This window comes from Engystomops pustulosus, chromosome 1 (genome assembly GCF_040894005.1).
Source record: "Engystomops pustulosus chromosome 1, aEngPut4.maternal, whole genome shotgun sequence".
Taxonomy (NCBI): domain Eukaryota; kingdom Metazoa; phylum Chordata; class Amphibia; order Anura; family Leptodactylidae; genus Engystomops; species Engystomops pustulosus.
Window position 1 is genome coordinate 141,018,796 of NC_092411.1, and position 26,991 is coordinate 141,045,786.

The window sequence follows — 26,991 nt, forward strand, 5'->3', positions numbered from 1 at the left end:
ATCTGCCATGAGAAATAAGATACATCCATCTCTTAAAATGTGGCAGCCTTATTTGGACTATATTAAACTCCCAAGCTCCTCAGTAGCTTTATGACCATCACTTCCCTTACCTGTACTCAAGCAGGACGAAGCTGTCTGTACACTGCTAGGATCAGCTTTACCCCTCTCACCCATGGAGACCTGTGCCCTCTTTTTCTTATTACTTTCAATTTGTTTTTTTATGTTTGGGATATATTTGCCCCATCCTGACTTTATAAAGTTCTTGTCATTGTTCATAATTTTGTATACTTATTTTATCTTGTGATCTCCTTCTGGCAAAAATTTTAGTGCATAGGCTCTCAGCTGACATCCCCTACATTTAAGATTATTGTGACACCCAGTTTTCTCTACTTTTCCAATAAAATCCTTTGACACTTTAGTGTACACAAGAAGAATTTTTTTTTTTTTTTTTGGCAAATAAAGTAAACGGTGGGGACCAGTGTTTTATACGGTGGACTGAAACGTAACCCATTGATAGTCAAGTGTGCTACATGGATTAGGAGCCTGTATGGTCTTATTTGGCAGACTGTATGGTTAAAAACTAAGATTTTTATCATGCTGTAGTAAATTTCTAGTATAACTTATGCCAGTTTTTCTCACTGCTATGTTTATCTTTATCCACTATTTGAAGGACATTTACCAGGATGAAGGATTGTAAACCAAGCAAACTTACACACTGGCAGGATCTGCTATTTTTTTAGGCTCATTTGCATACTTTTTAAAACCTTTTTTGCCTACAACCAAGGGCATAAAAAAGCTAGAAGAAGAGCATATCCTGCAATAGGGGGCACAGACCTACATGTAAGTATGCTTGGTTTACAATCCTTCATCTTGGTGGTAGATGTCCTTTAAATAAAGAGTAAAAAGAAGCAAACCTAGCATGTGCAAAAAATGTTATATTTTACAAAGCGTATAATACCAACATACTTGAGGAAGGTTGATGAATTCACCCCATTAAGTTTCCTAGATATCTTAAAAGCTGGCTAATACCATGTAATGTATGTGGTTAGTTTCCCATATTTCTACAATTCAGTATTTTTAAACAAAAGACTTTTGCTCGCATGAGACTGCAAAAGAATAGGCAGGCAAGTTATCCCGAACACATATTATTTACACCAGCGTATTCTTGCATTAAATTAGTTGCTAGGCAAAGCGGCCTGAAATCTAAACACTGCTGATATTGTTTATTTGGCCTACTTGCAAAGGTCAGCAGAGCGCGGCAGTGGGGCATAATCCACATAAGCGAAACATGGAGATGTCAGGCTGTGTCTGATTACCCTTCATATCCTGTGCGGAATACACATTGCTTGGAAAGCAGACACAGTCTCAACCACAAACTTACATTTTGAACAGAATTTTCAGATCAGATCTTCTTGGCTTGCAAATAAATACAGAAGTATGTACATAATACTTGCAACAATGCTAAATACAAAGCAAAAATGTTGAAGTTGTGAAACAGAAATCTCACAAATATACAAAAAGATTGGAAAATAAATGAAAGTGTTATGGATTTTAAATGAGCATAAGTTTAAGATACAGCAAATAAAAAAGTATATTTAAAGTGAACCGTAACTAGGAATGTTATTTTTAGCTGTAGACCGGTTCCAATAGCTTATGCTATGCTGATTTTAAAAATGCCTTTGTCAACATTCTGAATTATTTCAGTACTTTCTAAAACTTTATTTCGCATTACCTGCCAACAGCGTGTTGTGAGTCCAAGGGAGGGGGCAGCTATGTGCCTGTGTCTTTAGTCTTCTCATGCTTTCCTCTACTCCACACCATCACCCTTTGTCCTTAGCCTGCTCAATGCACATGACGAGGAGGGAGCTGGATGAGTGTGGAAGAGAGGAAACTGAGGCAAAGGCACAATTACTGAAATCATTTAGAATGCTGACAAAGGCATTTTTAAAATCAGCATAGCATAGACTATTGGAAGCTGTCACCAGCTAAAATAATATTCCTGGTGTCCGTTTCGCTTTAAAATCTGTAGACACAAGAATGCTCAGTTCTTGAGGTTCCCCTTTCCAGGGTAAAGCCCATGGCATACATGGCTGAAATTGTGTTAATATTTAAGTGTTTATCCAGAAGTAAACCAACTAGTGCTCTGTTGACATCTGCATTGGGGATTCTGTTCTGCTCTGTTATAGAAGCAAAATAATTAAAACAAAGGAGGATCTGCATGCTTAAAATGTGAAAGTGTGGTGAAGGCTCATAAAGGCATCTTAGCCTAAAGGTGCACCAGATTTATCACCTCAAATCGGCCACCATGGTGAAGCACAGACATTATAATCTTAGACAATGAAAGTGTGTCTAAGGGAAAACATCACACCTGGTTTTTCGGCCTCATCAGTGAATAAAAAAAACGTATGTTTCATCAGTTTTTTTTGCCAACCCATTGACTTCTATTGCCTTTCTTGGTCCTCATAAGTGAAAAAAAATGGGACCTGTTTTATCATTATCATATGCCGTGGCATGATAAGTCTCCCACATAGTGTTATAAATTGCTGTTACTTTTAACACATTGAAGGGTTAAAGGGGTTGGCCACTTTCAGTAGATAATTTATATTATTTGCGTAATGAAAACTTATACAATTTTTCAATATACTTTTTGTATCAATTTCTCATGGTTTTCTACATCTCTGCTTGCTGGACTTCTATAGACAACTTCTCTATTTACTTCCAGTGGATATAATCTGTCCATGTGATGTGATAGACACGCAGGTCCATGAGCCAGTTTTATCACTGAGAGTAATAGGAGTTGTGTGATCATAATGGCTCCTGCACCTGCATGTCCATCACATCACATGGACAGATTTCTATCCACTGGAAGTAAACTGAAGTAAACTATCTATAGAAGCAAAGCAAGCAGAGATCTAGAAAACCAGGAGGAATTGATGCGGAAAGTATATTGGAAAATTGGATAACTTTTCTCACAAACCATATCAATTATTTGCTGAAAGTGGACAACCCCTTTAACGATGAGCAGTGGATACAAAATGGAATTGACACGTGGATGTAGACTCTAATTTAACAGTTACTGTAGGTCCTGTCCATGACTAATTGTATTTTACGCCGTTCTCATCAAGAAGAAGGTGAAATGTGTAGCTCCAGACTTACCGGTAATTTAAAAATGGCTTTTGGTCTAAAAAGTTGTGCACCTACATTTAAGAAAACTGCTTATTTTCTGTGTGAATTCTATATGAGAAGTAAAATATTAATTTATTTTATTTTTCTTTATTTAACATTTGTAGGAAGACTCCTCCTGATCAGAAACAATGGAAGACTGTCTTCATACATCTTCAGAAAACCTCTCCAAGTTAGTAAGTTGGGCCCACAGTCATGGGACCATTTGTAGCCTTATTCCAAACCTAAAGCACTTACTCTCTGAGGGCTCCCATGGCACTCTTACTGCTATGTGGGGATGCAGTGCTGGGCATGCATACCACTGGCCACTCACTACAACATGTAGGGCAGGTCCTCAGGAGAGAGTATGCTTCCAGGACAATAGAAGCTTCAATTCAGACAGTCCAAGTATGATAGGTGTGCCATCAGAGACTCCAACAAGCCCAATAGACAGGTATCCTGGAAGACCAGGAAAGTCTAAGCTTGATTGCAATAGAACCAGAGACTCTTGTGATTTTTCCTACTGTAGTGAGCCATCAGAGCTGGATGAGCCTGTAGAAGAATATGAAGATGAAACCACATTGTTTGATATGGTGTGTGAATCATCTGTAACTGATGAAGACAGTGACTTTGAGCATAGAGCTGAGCAATCTCCTAATGTTTCTCGCAAAAGGCCCAGTGGCTGTCTCAATTCCACTCTTTCCGGGTCCCAGTCACACATTGCTGATGATAACAGTAGTGATGTAATTGTGAAAAAGATCAAACAGGAGAATCCTGAAGATTACTACATTGTTGCTAATGCAGAACTTACTGGTGGCATTGATGGACCTTCACTTTCATTAACACAGATGACCAAGCCGAAGAATCAGACTCCTTCCACAACTCCATTTATGGGACCAACCAAACCTCCTAGCATTTTGCCTCCATCTTTAAGCAATGACTTAGATTTACAACCTATTACACCTTCCCCATTGGTGTTACATAGACCCCCACTCCAGAAACCTGTGAGACCACCTTTGCCTTCACAAAGCAAAGTTCAATCTAATATTCCACTTGTGAGTCCACAAATGGGAATGCAGATGCCTGTCAGTACTTCCACAGGAAACCCCAGTCAGCCCATCAGCATTCCTTTATCAGCACTTCAGTTGCCAGGGCAGGAAAAGAAAGAGGTTTCTGAAGAATCGCTTCCACCTGTACTCAAACCAGCATTACCCTGTGACATGGCACTCTCACCATCTGTTAGTGCTGAACCTGAAGTTAGCTCAAGTCAACAACAGACAAGTACCATCCCCAATATTAACTGTGAGGGATCTGCACAATCTATACCAGGTATGTTACTGGATGCATGTGAAATAAATGCATGTGGGCAGAGTGTGACTAATGCTCTATAAATCCACTGACTACAGGCTTAAAACATAGAAATAGCCTGAAATTCCTTAAAACATTCATAGAAATCCTATGTTCACAATAATATTGCAAGTCTTGACAAGTTACTTTTTTGCCCTAATTCATGGCATTTTATTAGTGGTGACCTATCCTTAGAATACATTATTAGATTGGGGTGCAAATTCATGCATAAAGGAGCCGTTTGCTGTGAATTGAAACCAGCTTCAAAGTCTACCAACCATACGCACTATACACTGTTGGCCAAACAGGAAAATAAGGGAACCACAGTAGCCAGCGTCTGTGTCTCTTAAAATACACAATTCTGGAGCGTCCTGTGTTGCTGTAATGTGAGGGGAGTACTCAATTTTCAACTAAAACATAAAATACCAATAAAAGAAGAAATCAAAGTTTTAAGAAAAGTGGCTTTTGAAAAGTTATTCGAGAACTATATAAAAGTGTAGTATATACTATAGTAAAGTGTATATAATATTGTATTTGTAGTACTATATTTCAGCTGAGTGCCAGCTGTGGAAATATTGTAGTTAGACAATACCTAATAAATCCAATAGCAGGTGTGTAAAAAATGGGCAGGCAAACAATACCAAATTCAGAAATTAATACAACATTTTATTCAATATGCTTTAAAAAATCTTTAAAATCCAACATCATTCCAGCAATGCATAATGTAAAATACTATGAATAATCAATCCCCCAACTACAACCTAATTTGATGCTACATGTCCAACCTGTATCTAGAAAAATAGTGCAGCACAGCCTACACATTGTATACTATGAGTGTCATCCAAAGATAGCAAAGCACTAGTGCCATACAATAAGTAAATGCTTCATGCTAAAGTATAAATCTATCTAATGATGAAGTACGGATGGGTAACAAGTAAGTAATAAAGGTAAAGTTTGATAAAGCATATAGTCACTGATATGTAGTTTGTTGGTGGATGCAACACAGTAGTTTTTCTCTTTTTATAAAATGACATGTTCCATATGGAACTATCTTACTCATGATCAAATCATGTTTAATGTGACTTTGTTATATGGTCTATTTATATGCCGATTTAAAAAACCCTAAAGATAAGAAACCTTTCACCATACTTCTCTACACTACTACACTTCACCGTACTTTCACTGTATGATCCATTTGATCTTGATCTGCTCAACCACAGAGGACATTTGTAGAATAATTAACATTTCTATTTTGATATTCCAATCATTCTGGACAATCCAGGGTCAGATGACAGGAACCTCCTGAATAAAGGCCATACATAAGTACTGTACGTCAAGTTTGTGAATAACAAGCATATTGTCAATTCCTTTTCTATCTAGTCATTATGTAGCAGCTGTCCTTCGTGATGATTAATAAATGACATAAATATCGTTTAAAAAGTAGTAAAACTTACCAGACTGCTCCCAATCTCAAATTTGTTAATTATGTAGTTTATGTATTTTGAGTAAAAATCATGTGTTATCATCAATCTGTTATTGATGGGGATTTGCATATGTGATCATATCTGAGAGCACCATATTATAGATGGGGAGATGCTATATAGTTTTCTATCAAATGGTTAAGCATTTTGAAAATCAACCAGGAATCATAATAAAAACATCAGTGTTGGAAGCGCTCATTGGTTTCTCCCACCCAACAGGGAGCAGGGCACAACTCAAGGCTTTGCTTACCACATGGAGACTACTTTAAAGGGGTCATCCACTTTCAGCAAATAATTTATGCAGTTTGTGTAGGGAAAAGTTATACAATTTTCCAATATACTTCCTGTGCCAATTGCTTACAGTTTTCTAGATCTCTGTTTGCTGTCCTTCCATAACAAGGTTCTATGTTTACTTCCAGTGGATAGAAACCTGTCCATGGGCTTGGAATAGACACACAGGTTATCGTGTACCTCGTGCACCTGCTGCTCATCCCAAAACCATGGGCAGATTTTTATCCACTGAAAGTAACCATAAAAGCTTCCTATAGAAGTACAGCAAGCAGAAATCTAGAAAACCATGAGGAATTGATACACAAGGTATATTGGAAAATTATAGAACTTTTCATTACACAAACAATAGCAATTATTTGCTAAAAGTTGACAACCCCTGTAAGCACATTATGACAAAAATGTGATAAAACCAAGTTTCCAGCTACTATAGAGCCCAAGATATGGCCATTTAAAATGACAGCACTCTAGCCTCTAAAAGTGACAAGTCTCAGAAAAAATGGGACTCTGCTCTTTTTACTATAACTTTGGAGGGGTGAGATTCACATATAAGGGAATGCTGAAAATAATATTTCATACCCTAACTGAGGGAGTTAGCAGTTTGTGGTGTAAAATCTGTAGTAGGAACACAATGACCCATGACTATAGGATCAGACTACACAGGGTTTGTTTGCAGACTGTTATCATGGAATAACTAGATCTGAACAGCAATTAATGGGATATCTAACTAATAATAATAAATCCTTATTTGTATAGCACCCTGATTTTCTGGAGCGCTTCACAAATGATGGGGTCATTATACATACAAAGTTCTGCACTGTGTCTGCTGCGACACAAAATTTTTGTATTCGCACTAGCTGACACATTTATGTTTCAGAAGCCCTGACATAATTGAGTTTTAACACATTTGGCGTGTACAGGGTGCGCCAGATTTACGGTCTTTAATAATTTGGCACACTCTGCACATTAGTGGGCCAGAATATTTATTTTCTGTAGTCCATTTGGGGGCTGGAAAGAATAGAATCCGAACCCTCTACTGAGACAGGTGCTGGATTCTGACTATTAACCAATGCTGTTGTATCTAATCATAGATATGCCCATAGTGGAGGTAGTGACATATGCAGCTATATTGAGGATACACAATACACATTAACACTGCTAAGCTGCCACCTGGTGGTTAGATTTATGGAATATACTATATAATATGTTTTTTGAAAGAACCAAAACCTGTTCTTGAGGAACCACCATATTTACTTACCAGATGTAACATAATCCCTTGTTTGCTAAACATCTCTTGTGTTTTCTTCAACTTCAATGTTGGTAATTCACAATGGATTTGCAGCTTTTCTTTTTATATATATAATATATTTTTTAGATTTTTTTTTTTTCTAGCTTTCATGGAATAGAGAATAATTGCTTGTCCCGGTTATTGCATATTATTTCATTGTAGTCCCAAAGGAACAGTGTGATGATACATTACTCAGAGCTTGCAGGAGACATGAGATAGAAAACCAATCCTGTAACTAAATCGCTGTGCCTGCATTGAATCAGGCTGACAGGTGATAATAAATAATGTATCTGTGTGACTGCACCTGTTATATTACTGTAACATAGTTATTGGTTTACCATCTATGTTTCATGTGCTGTGTACTGTGGCTTGAACTACTTGCTGTATCCATCATTGGTCATATCCTTGGCCATAACATCTGATTTTTATACCTATTTTGATGTTGTCCCATAAACAAAGATGAGATGAAGTATGCCTACTCAGAAGAAGCACAAAATAAATTTATTTCACTGTAGAGCTAGAAGGCGCTAAATTATAGGGGTTAGCTTATCATATATGAAATTGTTCACCGAGATAAGCATTAAAGGAAATCAAGCATTGATAAACCAGGGACACCTACTCATAGATCCAGACATAGCTCAACTTTTACAATTATGCGTTACCAGAGCTCCTTCGTTCTGCAGCTTCACAGACAGTTAGTGTTTCACCCTGCTCCCTCCAAACATTTCTGCTCCCGTATCCTGCTATAATCTTAGACAATTGGAGGGTGGAAGTGCTCATACACAGTGTAACAGCCTGTGAAGCTAATGCAAAGAGGGGTTTTGGTAACACCCCCAGAAGGCCTTCTGACTCATTAACATCATTTTTAAAATGAATTGCCACAGTCACAGTGCCTGGATCTATGAAGAAGTATCCTTGGTTTACCCCTAATTTATTTTGATTGTAGATTTCCTTTAAATATTTGGTTTAGTGTAGGGGAATCTGTCCCTAAAATTAAAAACCCAGCTTATCAGAACTCTGACATTAGTATGATGTGGGCTCATTGGCAACTCTCATCCGGACACAATAGTGATGCACAAAAAGCTATGGCAAATTTATGAACTTTCTTGGCAACTTTGATACTGGGATTTTTCATGACCTTCATTCCTAAACCTTTTCAGTTTTAATGAAACAAATTAAAGGGGACTCTGAATGTAATAGATATAGTGTGAATCCTTTTCTTTTGTTTCTAAAAATAAAGCTGCAGCTTGCATTATTAGTGTATAACAGAAGCATAATAGCTACCGTACTCTGGTACATGGAACCCCTATATGTCACGTAAAACCTTCTGTATACCTTCAGTATTTCATTTCCAGATGTGAAATGGTCATCACATTCAACAGTTTAGGAACCTGCAATAACTCACAAAAACATTTGATAAAAATCACATCAGGCGTACAAATACTGTACAACATGATGAGTTAACCATTGCCATCTTTACTCGCCAATTTGCTTTGTGTAGCCAATGTATGACCATAAACTAAACATTATTTTCATGTGTATGTCTTATTGTGTAATGAATAAATGACACTATTGGACACTTATTCATAAGTTGTAATTGATGCAAAAATCCACAAAAAAATGTATGTAGCTTTCTTTATGTTTTTATCAGAAAAATAAATATTTTTTTTTATTTTCTTAAAAAACAAAATATAAAAGTGCATATAGTTTTCATTAAATCTGATATTCATAAGGCTGATTAAACTCTAGGATATTTTAGTCTTAAAGGGGAAGTGTCCCCAGAAAGTAATCTTTTTTTTTTAACCATGCTAAAAACACATTTTTATAAATTGTTGATATTTGTTAAAGTTGCATTTTCTTTGGTTCTTTCTCTGGCCATTTGGCCTTTTAATAGACTGATACTTGCTAAGATGGCAGCCCCCATAATCATAGACAACAAAACTATTTCCAGTGATAGATTTGGTTTTCTGCTTCAAATGACTCAAAACCACAAATAAGTGACACATTCCAGCTTGAGTTTTGTTGGTCATTGCCTACCTGTCCCATCTAGCTCATTGACTTAGCTGTTTCTATGGATACCAATTTCATAAGAGAATTCTGTTGAAAATTAAAAATTTGATTCGATTACAATTATAATAATGAGCTTTTCTATTATAATAAATAGCTTTTCTTTTTATTGTGTGCTGTATAATAGAAGGACATTTCAGGTCCCGTTTAAGAGAAGATAGACTGTACTGTACTCTGCGTATTATCATGTTTCCAGGATTTCTACACATTTGCTTTTGAACAGTAGCTGCTGTAAGTGATACAATCTCTAGGCAAGAGATGCTGTTAACATGATATTTTCCTTTAGGTCCTGAAGCTATAGACATGTTGATTTTTTTTTTTCTTAGAATGTAAAGACGGACACTTTTTTGAGAATTATCTGTATATAAAATATATAGTCATCTAGTACTGTAAAGTGAATATAGGTAGTGATTACTACTACTGCTATAATATTACTATGTGCTATACCTTACTGTACTGTTATTAAGTACTCCAGAGAAGATATAAAATATGAAGTGAATACTGCTTCTGTAAAATTATTATGCCTTATTACATGTTGTGCTGTGAAAATAAAATATGGAGTGAGGGGCATATGGTTAGGTAATCATGGGGTGAGTCTGTTAGGAGCAATTGGCAAACATAGTACAAATGCGTAATAGCACTCATTCATCTCACCTCCAGTGTTTAAGATGGTTGTATCTGGCACATTCACTGTATATATACACCACAACACAGTAAGATCGTATACACCTCTATGGGTACCCTATGACCCTCTACCACATGTAGCTTTTCAGCCGTAAACAACGGTCCTGTGGGCCGCTGTTTGCGGTCTGACTGTTATCTACATGTGAGCATGCGAACTCTGGCAGGAATAGTATCTGTTATTTCTCATGGGTAGATAATAAATACTTGATGACATCATAAATTTTTTTTTAGTCCAGTAATATCTAGTATCTATGGAGTGGGGTGTGTCTTGGACTCTCAAAGTACACTGTGCATATGCCAGACACTTACAGGGAATACCCTGGTTGCTTTCAAGATAAGTACAAACCTATAGAAACTAAGTTGAATTTGTATGCAAGTAGGAACTATATAGTTTATAACTGCAGCTCCAGACAAAAATTTCGAAGCCACATGGAGCAGTCACACTTCTTTTGTTAAGCATTATAGACTTGATATTGCATCTACTGGAGATCTGACCTTTGGGCGTAATGTTCTCCAGGCTGTTGTCCCTCCCTAACTGGGGAAGATTTGTTAAATCTCCTGGTGGCCCAGTGACAATTGGATTTTCACTTTTTTTTTTTTTTTTTTGGTATAATGGGAACAAGAATTATCAAAAACACTTCAGCTGATCATTGCAGCCCGAGACTAAAGTAAAGCATCTATAGAGCTTTAGCAGAGGTCACAGTGGGCTGGGAGGCCCTTTTGTAAGTAGAGTGTCCTTACCCTATTTTTTTGGACTATAAGACGCACTTTTTAGCAAGAAAAAATCTTGCTAAAAAGAGCCTGCGTCTTATAGTCCGGTGGTCAGGAGGATCCAGCACTGCTAGACCCTCTTAACCGCTGTAAGGGAGATCGGGTGATGCCCTGACATAGAGCTGCACCCGATCTCTCAGAGAGGAGCCTCCGTACTGCTCTCACCTATGCCGGGTGTCCTACAGGACCTGCGATGATGTCAGAATCATGTGACTGATCACATGCTTCTTACATCATCACAGGTCTGATGATAATGCAGATTTCTAATTTTTAGTAAAACAATCACAGATTTACATTACTTTAGTAAAGAGATTCTATTGAATTCCATACAGAAAGTCCAAAAGCAAAATTCCAGACAGACAAATGACATGGCAACAGTCAAGCTTTTTGACACTTTCCCAGACCACTCCATCACTGACCTATTGGATTTCCTAGCCTATAGCTGCAGCTAAAATGTTGGTCAGGCAACTTGGGTTACTTTAGCATTTTCAATAATTCAAATATCTTCTATGCCATATATCTTTTGGCACAAAGAAAGTTACAGGTCAATGATAAAGGGGTTATCATCTGTAAATTAAATAAAATCAGGTATACCGGCCGTATATATGTGTCCCCCATACGGCAGTGTGAATGCAGCCTTAAGGCGATACAACATTTTGCATTTAAACATATTACTTGGTGTTTTCCCTTGCTTGAGAATTTTTACATATTTGGCAAATTTGTTGTGTCGCTAGGACCTTTTGGTTCTGGTAGGTCTGCAGCAGATAGGTCTTGGTTCCAAGGTTATTGGTTATATCATGGCATTGTATTCATCCCTAACAGCCAGAGTTATAGATAATAAATCCTTATGGAAATGGCCTTTGTGCCTCTTGTTTTATATTGTGATGATGGAGCATCTAACGGTGGTACTGTAGAAGAACCCTAATTTCAAGAGATTTGGACTGATAGGATCATCATACTCTGGCATTTTATGCAGATAATCTTCTTTTTGTTTGGAACCTCACCTCTTCAGATGAGGTTTACAGATTCTGCTCCCTTACCCATGGATTTAGATTACCACTGATTTATGGGCGACTTTAAATATTATAATTACTTATGGTTCAAGAGTTTGAGCATAGTGAAAATGGACTTCCAGTTATCCCATCTCTTTCAAACTGACCCCATCTCAGTACCTGCTTCTTATTTTAGGACCTTGCAGCCATTTTAGGTTTATATGTCTATATGTCATGTTCCCCTTCTCCCATCTTGGTAAAAAAAATTCTGACTAAGCCAAAAACACCCTGGTTTAAAGGGTACCATGAGGTCTCTTACTGGATTTATAATGCAGGGTAAAGTGTTCTTTATCTTCTCCCAATTTGCTAATTGTATCTTGGATTATACCTAACCAAAGGATACTTTATGTACCCTACCTCCTTGCAAGATGAGGCAGGAAAGCATAGGTTTTGATAGGTTTTTAATGATTCCTTTCCTATTCAATATCTCCAGAATCCCATGTTCTGAGCAGGAATGTCATATAGTTTATGGGTTGGGTTAGACTTCACACTCCTACACGGGGACGGAAATCAAGTGGCAGATGACTGAGCCCAGTGGGAGACAGCAGAATTCAGTGTGTGCTTTTTAAAGATTTGTCTCAAAATTTAGTGGGGCGCATATAGAGGGGATCAAGGGTAGGCTGCTGGGGGCAGCATTTAAGGTAACAAAAAAGCTAGAATTGGCTGTGGGCAGGTGGATAGGAGAAAGACCATCCAGAGTCAGGATATCATTTTTGGAGTATCTTTTGCTTCACCTTTTTTCCGAAAGTACATTCCGGGGCCCTTCAATATGAATCCTCTTTGTACATTTGACACTTGGTTCTTATAGATTATAGCAAAATCCACATGTCCTATCCAGGATGTATTATATGGTTACAGCTTTGGAGGAGATTGTGGCAAAGTATCATTGTAATTAACAGGGCCTGTGATGGCGATTTACCATCCTTCTACCAATAGATGACTCTGACAGGTTATCCTGTAACTCCAGGCAGTGCTGCTTAGCTTAGGTTTGCCCCTCCCCAGCTCGCTCTGTAAGTGGGTCATCTAAGCAATGTACATATAGGAAATTGTAATCTATCTTTCTCAATGAGTTGGAAGATTGCAATGAGTTTTACATGGCCTTACTTTAGTTTTTGTCCCTGTCGTCTTTTCCCTTTGCTGTTATATTTAACAAAAAATATTTTACACCAACATGTTATTTTACATAAAAAGGATGCCCCAGCCTTGTTTTACAGATTTTATTGCATCTTCCGGCTCCTATAACTTTTTACCCCTTTTAAGCTTCGGATAAGGGGATGTGCTGCTGTGTTCCCATGGGGCTTACAATCTAATGAACCTACCTTGTATGTTTTGGAGTGTGAGAGGAAACCGGAGGAAACCCACTCAAACACTGAAAGAACATACTAACTCTTTGGAAGAGGAGCAATGAAAAAGTAGAGCTTACATATATGCAATACGTATATAACATGTATTTGGATAGCTAGAGCTAGACACTTCTTTTTGCTTTTTGTATTACATATTTGGTTAGAAATGGCAAAAAAGGCATTTTGGCTTTTTACCGCAGAGGCAGTAATAAGCTCTGTTGACATCAGTATCATGGTTTGTATCCCAATTGAAAAATTCGGTGCATTGCTAGAATGAGTGACACTGATAGAAAGTTTTTTTTTTTGTTTTTTTTTGTTTTTTTTCTCTTCTAGCTGCAGTTTTGATGTGATGGGTAGAAGAGTGCTGCATGAAATGACCTTTCCCAACTAAAGGATCTGCCCCTGAGGGATCTTCTGATCCTGGTGTGGTCAGAATCTAATATATCAAATATACTATTTATTTATTTGTTTCATTAAATATACCTATATACTTGGAAATCTCCAGCAGAGCCCCCCCTTTCCAAAAAAAATTACCTTCCGTGCCTAACTTTACAGCAAAATGATGAGCAGTGCCCCTTTCTTTATAAAATAAAAAACTTGGTACTCAAATCCGGTGCTCACCGACTGTATTCTCTTCTCCCCTGGCTCCTTTGCTCCCCCCGGCTTGTCTTTCCCCTGCATCTCCCGGAGTCCATGCAATGCAGGCAGAGGCACGTCAGCATGCATGCACTATGATGTGGCGTGTTGCCGCTTGATGGCGTAACGCCTCCTCATAGTGTGCGTGTGAAGGCAGAGAGCGTAAAAGTGCCTCTGCCCGCGCTGCATGGACGCTAGAAGATGCAGGGAGAAGAGGACACTGCGGGTGAGCACCAGAGGTGAGTACTATGTGGGTTTTTTGTTTTGTTTTTGTTGTTTTGTTTTTTTATATGCTCGAGTATGAGCCCAGTGGGGCTTTTCAGCACAAAAATTGTGCAGAAAAACTCTGCTTATACTGGAGTATATACAGTATTTGGGGAAATAATATGGCAGTAATATCTTTCTCTAGTACAGCTTGCAAACTAGGCATATTCTTTCATCTGCAGCATTCTCAATCTGGAGGACAGTGGCCTAATTAAACTGGCAGCCCTGAGCACAATGTCTGTAGCAAAGGACAATAGTATTTATAGAACTGTGTGATTGTATATTTTCTATGATCTATTAAATATTTATAAGTTGTAAAAATAATTGGTTTAATTATTTCATGACACATTTGTTAAATTTATATACATTTATTTATAGGAAATCTACCACCAGGATCAAGGATTGTAAACTACTCACACTTACGTTGTGGTGTGTGTCCCCTCTGGAAGCATTTGCTCTTCTTTTAGTTTCTTATGCCTGTGTTTTTATAAAAAAGACACCTGGCTCAATTAACATCTATGGAGCTTAGAGCCCCTTAGGCCGGCGCCACACAGGGCGCTTTGTCTGCGCTTGCAAACGCAGACAAAGTCGCGCCCACCGGGGCGGGCCTCGGCTCGAGCGCATCGGCGTTTCTATGGAAACGCCTGCGATCGGGAACGAGCCGCCGGTGTTTTGCGTTAATTTAACGCGAAACACCGGCGGCTCGTTCCCGATCGCAGGCGTTTCCATAGAAACGCAGATGCGATCGGGCCGAGGCCCGCCCCGGTGGACGCGACTTTGTCTGCGTTTGCAAGCGCAGACAAAGCGCCCTGTGTGGCGCCGGCCTTAGGCTCATTTTCATAATATTTAAAGACCTAAAAAAAAGGGGACATACCAGAATGTAAGTTCTGGTGGTAGATTTCCTTTAACTGCTTGAAGACAGAAGACGAGATAAGTCGTCTTTATTAGCCAGTCATTGAGGCATCTATATAGTCATGCAGTTAAAACACATAAACCAAACATATCACATTATACATGGTGTCTAATTGTAGGCAGCATGTTAAAAAGCAGTACGAGCTGATCAATTTGTACATAGTGACGTCTCTGCAGGCAACATATTATATATAGAATGAGTGCAGAAATCTTATATACTGTTCATCCAGAGAAGTTCACCATAGCACGTGTTCATAAATATATCAACATGTTCAATGTCAATATATCAATGCTGATATATTTATGAATTGTGTAATGCATATATAAGGGACTAAACATCCGGATCTTCCACTTTGAAGTTACCCTTTAGTATGCCTAATATTTATTATTTTTGTTAATACTGTGTATTTATTATTATTTATGCACTAAGCACTTTGTAAAATTCTTCTTGTGTTTATCAATTACACATACCCCGGACATTATAGTGGGGGTAAGAAACACGGTATTATGTATTTTTTTGCACTAGCACTTTATATTATCAGGTTTGGCTACTTTAGTGAGATATACATTAGGCAATTACTTTATTTGGACCTGTGATGTATTACAGTGTTTATCATGGATTGTTTTTATGGATATGTTTTTATGTCATAGTGATTGTACATATGTCATTTTTTGTGTCTGAATAAAGTTTACATTTGTGAATAATGAATTGGTGGTCTATTATCATATGTTGTTTGTTTTCAGTGTAGAGTCTAGGAATAGGTATTGATTGAAACCTAAAAGACCTGGAGAAGATCTGTACAGAGGATAGGGCCAAAATCCCTGCTGCAGTGTCTGCAAACTTGGTCAAGAAATACAGGAAATGTCTGACCAATGTAATTTATTCTGTACCAAATATTACGTTCTGTTCTAACATTCATATTCAAATATTTATACTCTTGTAGAAACTTATACACTCATATATATAGGAACATACATTTATACAATCATATACATCCATTTGTACACATATATACACATGTAGATTCTCATATACCCATATACACCTCATATGCATATGCTCCTATACTCTAACTCGTTTATATACTCATACACACATTTATATGCACATGCACACATTTATTCACTCATAGGGGCATATTTGTCAGGACCTCTGCGCCTAATTGCAGATGCTAGCACTTGCGATTATTTGGGCCGATCCGCCACCTTCACGCCAGTTAATGTCCCCGCGCCGGCGCACTTGCTGCTGCCGGCGACTTTTCATATGTGAAAAGTCGCCAGCTGCGTTTTTTTTCTACACCAGGCCCTGCCTGGCGTAGGTTAAGCGCTGTGCAGCCGGCTGCCCCGATACATCAGGAGGCGGAAGCCTCTTGATGTATCCCGCTGCGAATATGCAGCGGCGGGGCTATCATACGCTGGCGCACAACCGCCATATACTCCATATATTATATACATTTATACATTCGTACACTCACATATTTACACATTCATATACACACATGTATACACTCATATACATGTACCTTCATTTATACACTCATACACACATTTTTATAAACACATACAGTACGTACTCTCATATACTTTGGCATACATAAATTTATACACACATCTGTACACTTGTTCACACACATACATTTATACACATACATTAATTTCTAAACTCATACACCTATATACATTTATACACACATGCATTTGTACTCTTCTACACACACATACATTTATGATGCATGACCAATGACATGCTTTGTGCAGCACTGCACAAACTGTAGGCATTATATAAATCAAGAATTATTATTATATTATTAACATTTGTAATCTTATACACACACATACATTTGTATTCTTATAGGCACACATTTGTAATCTTATACGCTTTGGGATAGGACTGCAGCTTGTACGATCATCTTTATATTAGATTTGTATACCTTTAATAGCTAAGAGATATCTGAGGTCTTCATATGTAATGTCTGAAAAATAGTGAAGAGGGAAGGGGCGCTCCTATAGTGCAGTATCCTTTGTTAGTTGAAAGTCGTAGTAGAACTACTAACCTGGCAGAGTTGTGCTGACAGGCACAACTCTGGGAATCGCTTGTGTTTTTTTTTTGAATGCGTCTTCCTGCAGGCACGCTCTTGAGGTTGGTCCTTCTCCTTCTTTGAAACCCGATTCCAATATTTCAACTTATCAAATGAAGCATAAAATAAGCATGTTGAGTATTTGTATAGCGCTGGAAGACTGAATTTGTAATATTAAAAAATCCAATTTATTAGTGTATATGAACACAATATAAAACTACATAAAAAACAAAAAATATATTTAAAAATCTTATGGGTATTAGAACAACGCGTTTCGCGCTCGGACCGATGAAGCACTCGGTCTGAGTGTGAAATACGTTGTTCTAATACCCATAAGATTTTTAAATATATTTTTTTGGTTTTTGTGTACTTTTATATTGTGTTCATATACACTAATAAATTGGATTTTTTAATATTACAAATCCAGTCTTCCAGTGCTATACAAACGCTAAACTTGCATATTTTATGCGCCATTTGATAAGTTTGATATGTAATGGTGCATTTTAGTTTTTAGAAAGATAGCTGATTCCTGCGCTAAAATATACTGTGTAATAATTGGTTCTTCAGACCTGGGTGTGAAAGCTTCATGGATTTGCCAGCTCAGCTAGTATACAGTTTGATATATAGCCTCCTGTGTGAAGATGCAAGTGCCTGGCTTTTATTATTGTGTCAGGGCCTTGTCAGGCACAGTAGATAGCTTTACTCTAGCAAAGTTAAAGTGCTGCTGTCACAAAAAAAGGCAGGTAAGAAATAACATGTTCTCCGTGTAAACAATCCTGCTTCATTGCTGACGTCTGAATCCGCATTACTAACCCTCTCAATTTTCTGTAGTGCTGTAAGTAATAGGCATACACTGGTTATTCTCTATCGAGTGTCTTTTATTCATCATACTACTCTTTAATGTTCCATTAGTGACTATGTTCCCTTGTTTATTTCATTCAATAGCATGTCAAGGGCTGCATGACTGGCCCCCTCAATATTTTAATGGGTGCCACATGTATTTTCGAGTAAGCCTGTATGTGCCTCTTGAAACGCTTAGCATAGCTTTCTATTGGTGACAAAGCTAGTATGGACAGTTACCCCGATCATTTTATAACTTTTCTTTTCTGACCTGATTTTGAATGGCCTGTAAGTTGTTTTCCAGTTGGTCACTCTTGCATTGTCTGTCAAGTTTGCTATCTTTATGTAGCTTAGTCCACTATGATAACATTACTTTGCTACATCACCAAAACTGCATTGTTTTTCTCAAATTAGACTTGAACCTGGCAGGCACTAGGCCTGGTTTCAACAATTCCTCATATGTATTTTGTGGGTTTGTAATGTTTCTGTCAAATTAGGAATATTAATAGTAGGTATAACAATCAGGGGTGGATTAAAACTGGGATGGGCCCTGGGCTGCGTATTATAGACCCTACAAGTCTGGAATCACTTCCTTCATATGGTACTAGAATCGGGCTTCTTGGGGAATGGAAGATGCGTCCCTCCTGCCTGCTTTTAATCTGTTCTTTCAGGACCTTTTGGAGGGCCTTCAAAGGTCCTGAAATGTCTGTTCCTGAGAGCAGGAACAGACATGCAAGGATTTTATGGGTGAAGGTCTTTCTGAGTATAAAATTTGTAGGGTGGTTTAGGTGGCCATGGGTCCCCTAGAAGGCTAAGGCCCCCGGGCTACCACCCAAACCGCCTATATTATGATCCACTAGTAATTACAATACAGTCAAATCGAGAACATTAGCAGAAGGCCAAACCAGGGACAAAGGTAATGGGTATAGCAGTACAGTCAAATCCGGAATATTGGTGGTAGCTATACTGGAATGGTCACATAGAAGTAGGTATAACCGTACAATGATGTCATATTAAGAACATTAGTAGATGGTCTAACAATGCAGCCAAATCCGGAACATAAGTAATTGGTACAACAGTGCAGTCGCATGTATCAGTAAGGAAAAACTTCAAAGATACATCTGACTAGCAGAAATGTCCAATAGCCAGACTTTTGATACATGTGCCCCAATGTGTATTTCTTGATAAAAGGTGATAAGCTGTTTAAATACACTTTTTATTAGTTACATTTGGCTCCATACAAAGCCACAATGCAGGAAACAATACAGTCAAATCAGGGACATATACAAAGAAAGGCGTAATAATAATTCCTTTATTTTTAGTGCACACAGATTACACAGCGCTGCACAGAGCTTGCCAAATCGGTAGCTTCAGGATGTGTTAATCGGGCAATCATAATATTATATGGATATAGAAGGGTTTAGATAATCCACATAGGGCTGGACAGTACAGAAAATCAATTTAAGGCCACCTATTCATCAAAAAGGATGGTTTCATTCTTTTAAACTGGAGCTTTTTTACTATTGAAGAAACTGTAGTAATATCTATTCTCATCTTTTTTGAGACCTCTAGACATATGGCTTTGACTAGAAAGTTTCATCTTTATTATGTAAGCTGTCAATATTACAGATGGGCAATCTAAGTAGACATTAAAAAGGCATTTGAACCCAATAACTGGTTACCTAATGATGAACAAATAATCACTTAATGTAATGAGTGCTCTGTGGTATATGTAAGACGGTGCAGATAAGGTTACACAGTCTAGATGTGTTCCACCCAGTAACCTAATTATCTGGTGTCCTTGACAGATTTGCAGCAAGCAGGTCTCATTTGTGTAGCACATAATATTAGTCATCTGAAAAGAATAGGTCTACAAGTAATAATACAGCTCTGAATTATTCATTCATTTTCGTAATTTGTGCTTATTCCTAATGCAAGGATTCACAGTTTTGTTTCAATAACAATAAAAGCAAAGCTTCTTCTCTTTCAGCATGTTGCAAAACTAAGAGATGTAATTAATCTCGCTTGTCAGTGCATGACTTTTATGTCTCAAGGCTTTCATTAAAGCCGGCATAGGTTTGTGCAGTATACTGTTTGTATAATCATTCCTAATATTTGTATTTTCACATTAGATCTTCAGTTAGCACAGCGTCTAGATAATTTGCATTGTTCTTTTTTTCCGTAGGCCACAAGCCAGTCATGCATGTCATACTGAAAACACAGTGAATAGTAATATGCAGTATAAGATTTATTATATAGTAACTAAAAAAATAGAATTTTACAGGGAGGGAGAGTCCTAAACTAAACAGTGTTTCTTGGACCCTCCATGACCCTCCTATTATTACTGAGGAAAGTAGATGTCAGCTTCACAGCTGCAGGTGTAAGTGGATCCAGATATATGGAAATCAATGGGGCTTTGGTCTAATGTATACATGTGGCAGGTACTTGACATTATGTGCAGGAGGTTGTAGCTCAATTAGGATGAATCAGAAAGAACCCCTCTATAAATTCTAAGCATCTGAAAAAATCTTTAAATGTAAGATATTCTAACAATCCCTATGACACTAAGGCTACATGCACACAAACATATGCTCGGTACGTATGCTGGAGAGGAGGAGGGGTGAGCGCAACAACATTTTTGCAGTCTGTTGTAAGGATATTTTTTGAGGTTTCCCAATATATCCTTATAGTGGAGTGCTAAGATGCATCCCACTGAATGCATATACAATGTGTCCTGGTCCTACACCTCCCCCTGCTACCAATGTAGTGGGTGATTGTCCCAGTAATGTAACTGTCCTTATATAGACAGTTACATGACTGGGGACCTTTTTGAGCATATGATGAGGAGAGATTTGGGGAGGGATGCAATATGTTGTCTCCAATGGCATCCACTGAACATATCAAAAGGAGAAGGTTGGATATATGTAGCTTGTTGCATCTTTCCATCCTGTGTTTTCCACAGTATACAACTTATACTTTGCAGATGGAGGTAAAAGGATACTTATGTCTGTCAGTATATGTTTCTGTAAATTCTTAGCGTATACTCCAGGAGCTTGCCTAGCGTATATGATAACCATATACAGATGTGTATACAAGACATGGTGTGAATGTAACCTAACTCTAGTGTAAAAACTTAATACAGTACAAAACAGTCCGTGTTAATGTTGGTTTAATAGATAAAATCTATTCACTAAAATAAAATTACAAAAAAAATTTTTTTGTGTTCTCTTTATTATCTTTTATCTTCATTCTTACTTCACTTTTGAGCAGTCATTTTAGGAACTATGTAGATTTCTTAGGTCCTACCTTGAAATAATAAATGTGTCTATAAACCAAGTGATATCTGCCCTGCTCCTTGTCACCTAATCCTGTGAGTTGTAGGTGTAAATGTATTAATTGTCATCTTGAATTATTCATTCTTAACCATAAGATGGGTATGGTAATAATATAATGACACTACAGGGTGACTTTCCTAGAGGAGTCAATGTAATAAAATGTTGGCTTCATTTAAGTTGTATATATTAGTAATTGATGCTGTGTCCCACACCTTCTATTTGCATTTGTTCTCATAGACACAACCTGTTATATCATGCACAACAGTATTTAAGCATACACTATTTGCTTTAGATTTCATCCGACTGTTCTACTACTGTATTTTATGCAAAAACTTTCAGATGGTGTGGTGGTTCTGCTTCTGTGTAAGCTGCATGTGGCTGGCTTTAGCATTTTGCTTAATATTCATTATGAACGTGAGAGATTTTAAAAGCTGAAATTAATGAAATGGAACCAGTACAACCTCTGGTTTCACAAATGGAGCACATACAAATGCGCTTAGCAGTTCATTTGACACGCATGAAGCAGTGGGATAAAATGTAAAAGCAAAAACTTTTTTATCTCACAATTTTTTTTTCTCAAAATGTGGATTATCTCCAATATCACATTTTTTCCTGCCAATCTACATGCACTGTGAGTGCCCAGTGACACGAAGAACTATTACTGAATTCTTTTTTGTTATGCTCTGCTACATCATTTGTGAAACTACTGAAGTTGGCTGTCTTAACAGGTATGTAAAAATGTTCTAAAATGCAATTTATTTTGCTTTTTTTTAAAAAACAGAGACAGAAATTTACAACCATGTTTTCTTTTCTCTCTTCCCTCTCCTTCCCTTCTTTTATTTACTTCATACCTTCATTTTTCGCCATTTATGTGTTTTATTCCTTTTTTATTTCCTTGTATCAATATTTTTTCCATTCCTTTTTTTGCTTTCCTCTTCTTCCTATTCTCCCGTTATAGTCTCTTTAGACGAAGATGATGTCACAGCCGAGTTCAACCGAGAACAGAATGAGAAAACAATTCGTAGCACACAAACTGCTTTGCGAAACTTTAGAGAGTTCATCATCTCTAAATACCCCATGGAGACAAGAGAAATCTACATGATCCCTTGCAAAGAACTAGATGACTACCTGGCTTCTTTCTTTGTAGATGCTAGGCAAAAAGATGGGTCTGAATATGAGCCAAACAGCTTAGCCAATTATCAGTGTGGCCTGGAACGATATCTGAAGGAGCACAGGTATGGGTATAGCATTACAAGAGACAAGGAATTTAAAAGGTCACAGGAAGCTCTAAAACAAAAGCAAATTGAACTACGGTGCAAAGGGAAAGGAAACAAACCCCATAAGTCTATGAAGCTCACATTTGCTGATGAACTTATCCTTCGAAAGAGAGGTCTTTTGAGTCGCTACAATCCTGAAGGTCTGCTTAATCTTGTCTGGTTGAACAACACAAAAGCTTTTGGACATTGTACAGGTTTTCATGGTTCTACACTTAAATGGGGAGATGTCAGGCTTCGAATATTGGAGACTGGATTGGAATTTCTTGAGTGGATGGGCCAGGAAAGCCCTGATGCTAAGGTCAAGAGAGCAGGGACAGAATGTAGAGTATATGCCACACCACACTCTCCACAAACATGTCCTGTTCAAGACTACAAAGAATATGCACAAAGACGACCTCCAGCAATGCGCTATGAAGACGCTCCTTTCTATCTATCCATCAAGCCTGTAGTTAACCTAGCTGCTCTTCACTGGTACAACTGTCAGGCTCTTGGTAAAAACAAACTGGCCAAAATGGTGAAAACCATGTGTGAGAAAGGTAACATACCTGGAAGAAAAACCAACTTTAGTGTGTATCAAAGCTGCAGCACTCTATCGGAAGCCCAAAGTAATCAACTAGTCCTGATCTGTAACAATTTGAGCCAGCAAGCTGCTCAGTCTATGGCAACTCACTCGGGACCGGGAAACTTTATTGTTTCAGCCTCTTATGACTCTTCCTCAGACACGGCTTGATGTGTAGCTGGATAACGATCGCTAGAAGGCCTAGTTAGGATTTTAGACTTAGTACTAAAATTTAAACTGTGATTGAATGTTTGAGTCTGGCCCTCTTCTACTGTTAGTCACCTTAGAAACAAAAGAAATGATAATATATTTTGTTGTTTTTTTTCTCATTACAAGTCTGTTAATAGAGCTAGTTTACGTATTGCACCTACAATAATATTTATACTTTAGTGGTCTATCAGATGCATGTTGTAGCTCTGAAAATTTACCTTGAAGGACTCTTTTAAAATCAAGTAATACTAATGCCTTGACTGATGAGCCAAGCAACAGGCTACATTGTCAAGAAAGGGTGCTATCATTTTAATATTTTAATCCCTAAAATAATCCCAGAAGTAGGCCCATGTTGCGGCCAGCCTCCCAGTTCCTGAATGCCTGCCTGACCAGTGAGACCTAGAAGTTTATATAGCGGCCTTTATGTCTTCTGCACTTGATAAAATAAGCAACTAGAGCTCTCTCTGTTATGCCTTTCATGGACTGAAAACATTGAGATAGTTGCATTTTAACTTTTTTAATTAATATTCTTTTATTTTTTGGACAAATGTAGGATTTTAACCCTAGGATTTGTACAAGTGTAGCATCAAGACAAGTTATCATTTATAGCAATATGCAATGGTGTTTATGGCGTGAAGACTGTTCCTCAACTCATCTGCACTGTTGTGAGCCTAAAGTGGGCCACCAACACATATATGTACGTCACTTCAAAATAGTGGTCACTGAGGCATGTAAAACTACTGAAATGTTATGTTTTTGACCTCTAAAATACAGATGAAAAATCTGCATATTTTTGTGTGATATCAAGTCGATTCTGTGACAAGTGTCCATTATTGTTGAATGGTTTTCTCTTGAAATTTAATTTTAATTTATTAAAGTTATTGCAGTATTTACAATCTTGATGCAACATGGTGAGAAAGCTATAATTTATTAAAAAAAATGTACAATATCACACCCATCGGTTGTGTTTAGATTTATTTCTCCTAAAACCCTGTCCTAAAACATTGGTTGTTTTTTAGGTGAGAGTCATATTATTATTATCATTATTAAAAATGTACAGGTTTGTTGAACATTTACTGTTTGGCTTTTACAAAACCTTGTTCACACATACAAACCTAAATATTGTAAATTGACTTGTGCGCGCTTCAAAAACTTATGACAGGAATGTTTGTCTAGAGAAGAAGATATCCTGGAGAATATCCTGTAATTTCATGGGACTTTTCTGAAAAAATAGGTGTATCAGGGGTATGGCTTATGGGCACGGCATGGTCAGAGTAATTTACACCAGAAAATGGATTAAATTACAGCTCAAATCTACACCCACTCCTAGAGGGCGTAGAATTGAGTTTAGATCCAGAAGTTGCACTTACTGTATTATAGTTTTGAATGCATTAGCCATATCTTCTGTCAGGTGAATGAAAATCAAATTGTCTTTCAGCTTGATCTGCAGTTGAAAGTTACAGATAGACCAATTTAATAAAGATCATGTCTTCGACGCTGTTTAAAATGTGATTTAGGGGGTGTGTTTATAGGGGTTCAGGGCATGATTGGAAGAGATACAACTGTAAATCTTTTAGGTATAGAAATGTCACATGTACTCGTTGCCACTTAGCATAAAACTCTGGGTATGAAATCTTTGATATTTTTATGTCATCTTTTATCAGATTAAAGAAGAAAATTTAATCTTTCGAGCTGCATCAGGCTTGTGGGTATGTGATTTACAGAACTAGAGATAGGCAGGTAGTAGGGAATGCAAAATGTAGATAAAGATCCAATTCCTACCTTTTTCATTTACCTGTATCCCCATTTCTAAAGCTCACTTCACCACAGGAAATAAGATTCTCGTCTTTAATTTGTCTTCCGTACCATGGTTCTAGCTCCTATGATACCAAAAATATAGGTGTCTATATTTATGGCAGTGCTCCAGCTTCTCAGCCTGTGTCATCATTGCCAGAGATGACCCAGAAGGAGTAGTGCCATTTCTGATGTCTATCTATTGGGTTTTATACTACTTAGAACCATGGTATCAGATTAAAGATGAGAATTGGATCTTTAAAATCATATCAGGCCTGTGATGCTGTGAGCTACACAACCGGAGATACAAGGAGTTAAAGATGTATGGAATTGGATTACCAACTATGAATTTACTTGCCTATATCTCTGGTTCTGTAGCTAACAGAAGCATAAGCAAAAGTGATATCCCCCCTCAGCCTGACTTGCTCTAGCAAAAGATGACTGTTTTCTGCTCATTTTCACATGACTTTGGAGGAGATTTTATATAGGTAAATGGTATAGGACCCTAGACTATATTAAGAGCGTTCATAGATGTTTGTTTGGAAGTGAGTTACTATAAATCTTTTAATGGCAGCAAAATGGCACTGGATTAAACATTTTGGGTTGTAAATTCAAGTACTGTGTAATCTAATAGTGCATACAGTTTTTATATTCAAATAATGATGCTTGTCTGTTAATAAATTTTCACTGTACCTGGGTGCGCCATCCATGCTGATTTTCAGGGGTGAGACGTGCATCAATCTCACATATGAGATGGGAATACCACTTTAATTGAATTGCGTTCCAGTTTTAAACATGGTTTATTGAAAATTAATATAAGACATGCGAGGAAGATGATCATAACAGAAAAAAAGCAAAAAACATTCCAGGGTGGTAAATTCTCAGACATTAGGTCGTTGGACCCAACTTGCTTTTTAAGATAAAAAAAATCCCTTTAAATGAGTTTTCCAGAGAAAATGAATTATATTAATTATTGCTCAGTAAGACTTACTAAAATTTCGAAGTTCATACCACTGCTAGTAGTGTCTGCTATGGAATAGAACAACGGACACCAAGAACTGATAAACTGAAGACCTTCCGCTTACAGCCATGCCCACAGACCTGCATGTCTGCTAGTTTCCCTACTGTTAAGCTTACATTATTTATTAACACAAAAATATTGTAGCAGCCGATATAAATATGGCATGTTTGCTGTTATAAATAACATTTAGTTAGCTACGGCCACCATGAACAGAGCCCAACAGTGCATCTCCTTAAGACTGAACCCCCTGAATAATATTTACTTTGATGATACTTTCCAGGTATTGTTAGAGCAGAATGGTGGGGGATCCGTGGATGTTATTACATAGGTATTCACCTTTCCATGATATGATTTCCACCACTACACCTATTTAGTTGTGTCTTGTGCCTCCCACAAAATACAACCATTTGACTTCTGTGATAAATTTACACAAAAATGTAAATACATGTGTATTAAAAAGTAATGATTTTCAATTCTATAAACATATGTTTGAAAAAATACTAAAATGAAAACATCAAATCCTAGTTGATTCTCTATTCGTAATCTCATAAATCTCTCTTATGAGCATTGAAAAGCATTTGC

At 37.4% G+C, this 26,991-nt stretch overlaps 1 protein-coding gene across 2 annotated transcripts in view; it reads left to right on the forward strand.

The window, feature by feature from the left end:
• KIAA1958 (KIAA1958 ortholog) overlaps positions 1-26,991 on the forward strand; it is a 50,162-nt gene that overhangs the window by 17,373 nt on the left and 5,798 nt on the right. The window contains exons 2-3 of one of the 2 annotated variants that reach the window (XM_072154802.1): positions 3,291-4,491; positions 22,507-24,546. In XM_072154802.1, coding sequence (XP_072010903.1) covers positions 3,315-4,491; positions 22,507-23,555 — 2,226 coding nt within the window. In that variant the 5' untranslated portion in view covers positions 3,291-3,314 and the 3' untranslated portion in view covers positions 23,556-24,546. Of the gene's footprint in view, positions 1-3,290; positions 4,492-22,506; positions 24,547-26,991 lie in introns of those variants that run through there. The other variant, XM_072154808.1, reaches the window with a different exon arrangement.